This window comes from Cucurbita pepo, chromosome 20 (genome assembly GCF_057944985.1).
Source record: "Cucurbita pepo subsp. pepo isolate OVF chromosome 20, ASM5794498v1, whole genome shotgun sequence".
Lineage (NCBI taxonomy): Eukaryota > Viridiplantae > Streptophyta > Magnoliopsida > Cucurbitales > Cucurbitaceae > Cucurbita > Cucurbita pepo.
In genome coordinates, this window is record NC_141817.1 from 6,175,929 (window position 1) to 6,183,648 (window position 7,720).

At 36.9% G+C, this 7,720-nt stretch overlaps 1 protein-coding gene across 1 annotated transcript; it reads left to right on the forward strand.

The window, feature by feature from the left end:
- Positions 1-3,666: 3,666 nt before the first annotated feature.
- On the forward strand, positions 3,667-7,427 carry LOC111783180 (uncharacterized). Its single transcript, XM_023664082.2, has 5 exons — positions 3,667-3,744; positions 5,259-5,513; positions 5,587-5,798; positions 5,875-6,130; positions 6,970-7,427. Exons 2-5 carry the CDS (start codon positions 5,262-5,264, stop codon positions 7,252-7,254), a joined length of 1,005 nt encoding a protein of 334 aa, XP_023519850.2. The 5' UTR covers positions 3,667-3,744; positions 5,259-5,261; the 3' UTR covers positions 7,255-7,427.
- Positions 7,428-7,720: the final 293 nt, after the last annotated feature.

Here is a 7,720-nt window from a genome sequence, read left to right on the forward strand (position 1 = left end):
TGAAATGCTATGTATGCCATGTTTATGTATGTGATGTTTGTGACACGGTTTTGCTACCCTGTATGTATGAGCTTGATTGACATGTCATGATTGTAATGAGAACCCCGCATACCATGAATGTGATGACTAGTATGCTACGATATGCTTACTCGATGTTTAACCCAGTTATGCTATGTAATGCGGTGAGGAGATGGAACGTTGTATGTATAATGCCATGGAGGTAACCCTTAAGAACCTTATGCACGCTATGGTTATGTACATGGGGCACTCCCCCGTTATGCTACTGATGGTATGGATGCGTACATTCGATCTTGTGTTCGCCACGATATCATGTAGGCCCTCCTTTTCCGCGGCGTCCGGTATTGTATGTCATACATACCCGACCAAGCCAGACCCAGGGAGTTCGCATGCAAACTTGCCTGGTGGGCCCACAGTCACGCACGTGGGCCATGTGTGGGAAAGTACCATGCATCCACCCCCGCCCGGACAAAGCAATGGCCTAAGGCCATGGGAAGGAATGGAAGACAGACCCCTTTCTCAGTTTCTTTCTTTTGTCACTGGTGCTCATGTATGTGTATTGTGTGTGACGACATGTATCCTGATGTATGATTATATGCTTAACCCCAATAGTGGGGCGACTTACTGGGTATTTTATATAATATTCAAGCCATGTGCTACCCACCCAATAGTGGGGCGACTTACTGGGTATTTTATATAATACTCAAGCCATGTGCTACCCATATTTTCAGGTAAGGGCAAGGCTCCCATGTACGGTTGACAGTAGACGCTGCGAAGGCCATGAAAATCTTAAGAAGAGTTTGTTGTGTCGTAGGCATCTTGTTGGATTCTTTTGGGTTCATAGTTATTGCAATTGTTCCTCTAGTTCTCTGTTGATTATTTCTAGGTTAGGCTGTCGTTATTGTTTTCCCCCATGTATGAACTACTTATAATAATGAATATATTGTCGTCATTGAGACTGTCTTACGTGAACTCTCATTCTATCGTTATGCAAGTACAAGGTAACGTCGCTAATTAGGTTAGAGAAAATAGGAGCATTACAGGGACCTTTGTTCTTGCACTCTCATGCTCAAATCTCTCTCAATGTTCTTATATAGGACTTGTAGGAACATAAATTTAGGAACCAAAAGAGTTTTGAGAATTGGTCTAGAAGAGGGCTAAAAAACAAAAGAGAATCACTCGGAGTCGATTTGGGGGACATAGCCGACTCAAGAGAACTAGCCACGCCATCAACTTCAACCTCATAATTGAGGGATCACCCGCGTTGCTTGTTGTTAATTACTCTGAAACTTTCTCTCGCCTTGTACATAGGAAGGCCTAGGAACTGTCATCGTGATATCTGAATAGGTCTTAAAGAAACGAATTTGTGCCTAGCTCTCCAGTTTGAGGGGGAAAATCTTGGGTCCATAGCTCAACGTTCTAGGTCTCCTTAGCCTCCAATTTTTTCATAAAAAAAATAAAAATAAAAATACATCCTTTAGTCGCAACTGTCTAAGAGTAGGTCATATCAAGTCTTTTTGTATATCAACCTTTTTGTGGTTAATATTACACTTTTATTCACCATTTTCTCATTTATTACCCCAATTTATTCTACTTAGTGAGCATGAAATCCTTTATTGTGGTCCAACATAAAAAAAAATGATTTGACATAAATCGATCCTAATAGTACATTTAATTGAGTTATGTAGTAAAATTTCAGACATTTATATTGAACCATGAAGGAGTAGCAAATCCGGAAACAAATGAGAGATGACATGAAAATTTTAAATCCAGCAGTCCAAGTGGGTTATTGACGACCCAATGAGTAACATCCTATGTGGATAACTTATTCCTCTTCAACCCTAAAGGGGAACTCATGCTCAATATATAAAACAAAAAAGAAGACCAAGGGGAGGGGCACACACTTTGGAGAAAAAAATCGGATTAGACAGCAGAGTCTCTGTTGCTGTGAAACCAGAGAAGAAGAATAAAAACCCTAATCCAGCCGCTTGACAGCAGAAGGAAGAGAAGACGAAGAAGGATAGATTAGGCCAAAGAGGTGGATGTCAGAGCTAAGGGAAGAGAACTTCCATTGAAGAACGACAACAAAGCTAGATAACTCTCTATTTCCTTACTCTCTTTTCTTATTCTATCAATTTTATATGATTAAAACGTGGGTTCCTCTGTTTAATTCAGTTTGCATGAAGAGCTAAATTTTATAGGGGAGGCGAGAGAGTTTTATACAATTTAAGTAGGTTGATGGTATGATTTTAGTTTAGTAAAGAGTTATTGTTAATGATTTACATGTGTGTTTAATTAGCTACTTTACATACATAGTTGTTCTCTTACTTGGGAGAAGAGAGGAGCAATGAAATTCTCTTTAATACTCTAGTTTCATTGCAAGGAAACTCGTATGGTAATAGAAGAGTTAGGAATAATTTTTCTCAAAGAGCCTTGTTAATAGAAATTACAATGATTATGGACATAATCATTATGCAAACCGGAGTGGGCTTGGGAATCTTTTAAAAGGAACTAAAATCTACCACAAAACTCAACAACTTATCTATTTAATCTTTTTTTGCCGAACCTTTATCATTATAGTTGATTTTCTCATCATTTTCCTGTTATTCGACGTGACACTCTGCATTAGTTTTGCTTAATTAGTTAAAATCACTGACACCCATTTGCATGTTACCAAAAAAATTCACTTAATTTCCAACAATAAAATTAACAAAAAGATAGATTCTCGGTGAAATCGATAATTTACTTATTACTTGTTACTTGCGATATATACATGTGGATCTGTCCACGAAACTATAGAAATTGACTTGAATTGAATGTAGATGAAGAATTTTGAATTCTCCCCCAATTCACTAAAAACTTATCCGATATCAAATTTCCTCAAATTCTCCTCGTCTAGAGCTCAACTTCTTCAAGGCCTTCTACAAAGTGCCTCTTTGGACCTTCGTAACTAAATAGGAAAGACTTCATGGGAAGAATTGAATTTCCTTTTCTTCCATTGAATAGGGCTATCAAAACTCGAATTGGGAATATTTTTTAGCCATTTTTAGCCTTCAAGATCGTAAGGAAACATGTTGGAAATCCATTTATGAATACGTAGGAATTGATTCGAGCTTAATTGGTTGAAACCCAATTTCTTCCTTCTAATTTCTTTTCCAATTTATTTGGAGATTACAATCAAGAACAACGAAGCGGTTATGTCAAACTTGGTCTATATTTCAGGTCTTTTATGGACATAGAATTAAAGAAACTCTTCCCTACCGAATGACCGACCAATAAATCCTCGAATTTTCAATTTTCAACTTTTTTTTTTTTGAAGTATTATACTTATCTAGATAATGATTTATTATTGAATTTAATGTTCGCATTACTTTTCCAATTCTTTTCTTCAATGGGTTGTAATTGAAACGTTGTGTTCAAATAATGTCCAGCAACTTACCAATCCAATTTCAAAAAGTGTCTTACATGCCGAAAAATAGAGTTTCTATTTCCATAGATGGAAAATGCCAACGCAAGTAACCAAAATTTCAGTAAACGTAACCAAAACACTTAACTATGTTAAATTAGCATATATGGCATTGCCTTTTTAGGATTTGCTACTCGGTTCATGATAATGAATGGAGAATATGATATGGGTTATGCCATTCAGGCTATAAAGGAACCAAACCATTGGTTGTCACAACACACAGATCGGCGCTGCCCTTACACGCTCCTCGCTTCATCTTGGTGTGTTTCAATTCCCTTCTTTTTAATCTTCTCTCCTCCTTCATTTTCTTCTTGGTTAAGTTTGTGAGTTTCTCTTTTTGATTATAGATTGCTATGTGTCACAATCGCCGTTTTCTTAACCGCGAATTTGATGATTATGTGACACTCACTCTTAACACTGAGTGATCAAGCTAATTTTGGATCGCATCGCCTATGACCGAGCAACATATGCTCGAGCCTTTGGCCTTGATTTGAGAAGAAGGTTTTAGAAAACGGGTAGAGAGATTTTGGAAGTGAGTTTGAAAGCAAGGTTGAGAGAGAGATTCAAAACGCTGTTATATAGCGTACAAGTAAAAAAAACAACGGCTTACGTAGTATATAATTTTTCGGGTAGGGAGAATTTGACAACTAGTCACGTCTCCCTATAGTACAATCTGAAGCATTTCATGTCTATTAGGCATAGATATGATGAAACGTCGTACTCTTAGAAAAAGCAAGAAGGAAATTATCAACATGAAAGTAGTAAAGGACAGCGATAAAATAGTACAAGGCAAGAGTTTGAGGCAACACGCCTTGGACAAGCATGACCATAACACTATGCTTATCTAGAGATAACCCTAAGTTTCCCTGTCTTTGGTTGAGTGTTTTCTTTCGGTACTCTGCAGCATTTTACATTTTTCAGCAAGTGAAAAGCTACTGTTGTTAAACAATATGAAAAATGATTTAAGTAGAGTATAATCATAAACTAAATATGCTATTAAACATGCTATTGTATATAGGAGATTCTGTGTTTACTATTAAACATATTAAACATGCTATTGTTCGAGAAGTTTTCATAGCTTTATTTTTAGTGTTCTCCAGCAAAACTCATACTAATAGAGATATTGTTTCTCACCTATATACTAATGATCTTCTCCTTGATTAAGAGTCCAACAATTCTCAAACAATCCTTCCCACCCACCAACTAAGTACACTATTGAGTCTCCCTTGAAGACTCATTTTTCTCTAGAGCCCTCGAACAAAGTACACATTCACCCTCCTCTTAACCAGTCCTACCTAGAGTACTACAGATCTTTACTATGACTACACTTTCAAGGCTCAAAACTTTTGTCTTCGACGCATAAGTCAATTTGACTAAACTTTTAAGACTCACAACTTTTTTGTTCGACATTTGAGAATTTTCTTGACATGACTTATTTAAGATAAGGTCATGCATCTGGTACCACTAATAGGAACAACAAACATACACATTGGTATAAGACTCACAACTTTTTTGTTCGACACGGAAATTTTCTTGACATGACTTATTTAAGATAAGGCCATGGATCTGATACCACTAATAGGAACAACGAACGTTCACATTGTTATAATATTATCTACTTTAAGCATAAACTCTCGTAGTTTTGCTTTTAATTTTTCCAAAATTCATGTCAATGGAGATAGCAATCTTTACTTGTATATTCATGATCTTCTTCTTAATTAGGGAAGGTAGGACTCTTGACAATCTTGAAAGTATTTTTTTTTTCTTTTTTTAGGCAATGATTATACCAATAGTAGTAGCATTTGCAGCCGGTTTAGTTGGATGGGTTTATCAAGCACTGAAACCGCCGCCTCCAAAGATATGTGGATCACCAAATGGTCCTCCACTGACTTCGCGTAGAGTCAAACTCAATGATGGAAGACATTTGGCCTACAGAGAGTTCGGAGTTCCTAAGGAAAAGGCTCAACACAAGATCATTCTTTCTCATGGCTATTATGACTCCCGACATATGTACTTAGCTACTTCTCAAGTACGACATTTTTCTTCTTCTTCAACTTTCATTCTTTTTAAAAAAAATTGTATTCAATCATGTTGTGTTATAGGAACTTATGGAGGAGCTCAACGCATGCATAATATTATACGACCGAGCTGGTTACGGAGAGAGCGATCCATATCCATCACGCTCCGCAAAGACCGAAGCATTTGACATTGAAGAATTAGCCGATAAATTAGAGATCGGCAGCAAATTTTACGTAATCGGATTTTCATTGGGAGCGTACCCAATTTGGAGCTGTCTAAAATACATTCCACACAGGTATTTTAATTTGTTGTTTTCAAAATGATCCTGAATTATTGTTTTGGGGTGAGCTAATTGGTTATATAATTTACAGACTCGTAGGAGCTTGCCTGGTAGTTCCTTTCGTGAATTATTGGTGGCCTTCCATTCCACCGGCTCTAGCAAAACAGTCATTTAGGAAGCTTCCTCGATTATTCCAGTTCACATATGGAATTGCGCATTACACACCTTGGATATACTATTGGTGGACCAAGCAGAAATGGTTCCCATCAATGTTGAGTGAAGGCATGTTCATTGATTACGATTTAGAGTTGTTAAAGAAAAGAATAGACACTCCAAATAGCAATCAGGTAATTCTCGAGTTTTTTCTTTTGGTTTCAAAAGAAGCCGTTGTTCTTGCTAATATGAACCTAATTAGGAACTACGACTCTCCAACTTTTAGCATAAGCTCTCGTGGCTTTCCTTTTGGTTTCCCCAAAAGGCCTCATACCAATGGAGATGTATTATTTACTTATAAATCCATGATCAACTCCTTAATTAGCCGATGTGGGACTCCTCTCCCAATGATTCTCAACAATCCTCCCCTCGAACAAAGTATACCATAGAGCCTCCCTGGAGGCCTATGGAGCCCTCGAATAACTTCTCCTTAATTGAGGTTCGACTCCTTCTTTGGAGCCCTCAAATAAAATACACCCTTTGTTCAACACTTTAGTCACTTTTGACTTCACATTCAAGGTTCACAACTTCTTTGTTCGACATTTGAGGATTTTATTGACATGACTAAGTTAAGTGCATGGCTATGATACCACGTTAGGAATCATTATTTTTCACAATGGTATGATATTGTCCACTTTGATCATAAGCTCTCATGGTTTTGCTTTTGGTTTTTCCAAAACACCCCATGCCAATAGACTTTACTTCTAAACTCATGATCAACTCGTTAATTAGCCGATGTGGGACTACTCTTCCAACGATCCTCATCATCAATGTCACTACCCTTCTCCTCATCATTTACTAAAATAGTAACCTCATTATTACATATTCTAACAAAACTATCCATCAGAGCTATCGTTAACTATCTGTCATTAGCCATAAGACGTATTCTCAAAAAAGGCTTTTTGATGGAGAACATATGTTTAAGCTAGTTCCTATTTGTATGTTCTAACATTTGGGGTGCAACCATTTTCAGGAAGAAATAACACAACAAGGTGAATATGAATCTCTTCACCGAGATGTTCTGGTTGCTTATGCAAACTGGGAGTTCGATCCCATGGAATTGACCAATCAATTCAAGGAAGGGTCGGTTCATTTATGGCAAGGTAGTGCCGACCGTGTCATCCGCAATGAACTTAATCATTATGTAGTACAGAAACTTCCATGGATTCGATATCATGAGGTTCCTAATGTTGGCCATTTATTTGTCTATGACCCTGAAAACTTTGAAGCCATAATGAGGTCACTTCTAGCTACATAAATTTTGTAGGTTAATGTAACGACCTCCATATCTAGATGTATTTCTCCTTATATTCCTCTCAAACTAGATGAATAAAATTGGAAATACAACTTGGTGTGGATGTGGCCAATTTCGAACGTAGAGTTTGATCCTTCTAAGTAGCTTTATTTCGGACGAATTAGCCCTCGACCCTCTCATCATATATGTTTAATTTATTTCCCTAAGGCTAATAGACACCTTAATTTTGAAAAATATGGTTGGTAAACAAGAATATGAGTTTGAGTTTGATCCCAAAACTTACGTGATACTGAATTTTTCAATTAGGCATGTTCTTACAAGAACGTATCCTAACCATATCGTTCTATCAATCTATCATAATCATACTCTTTTTTATACACAACAGAACCATATTGTTCTATCAATCTATCATAATCATACTCTTTTTTATACATAACAGAACCATATCGTTATATCAATCATATCTTAG

Excerpts from the sequence above, each read along its gene's own strand:
- LOC111783180 (XM_023664082.2), top strand. The coding sequence starts at position 5,262 with ATGATTATACCAATAGTAGTAGCATTTGCAGCCGGTTTAGTTGGATGG. Across the intron at positions 5,514-5,586 it reads TGTACTTAGCTACTTCTCAA|GAACTTATGGAGGAGCTCAA; the intron begins GTACGACATTTT and ends GTTGTGTTATAG. Across the intron at positions 5,799-5,874 it reads CTAAAATACATTCCACACAG|ACTCGTAGGAGCTTGCCTGG; the intron begins GTATTTTAATTT and ends TATAATTTACAG.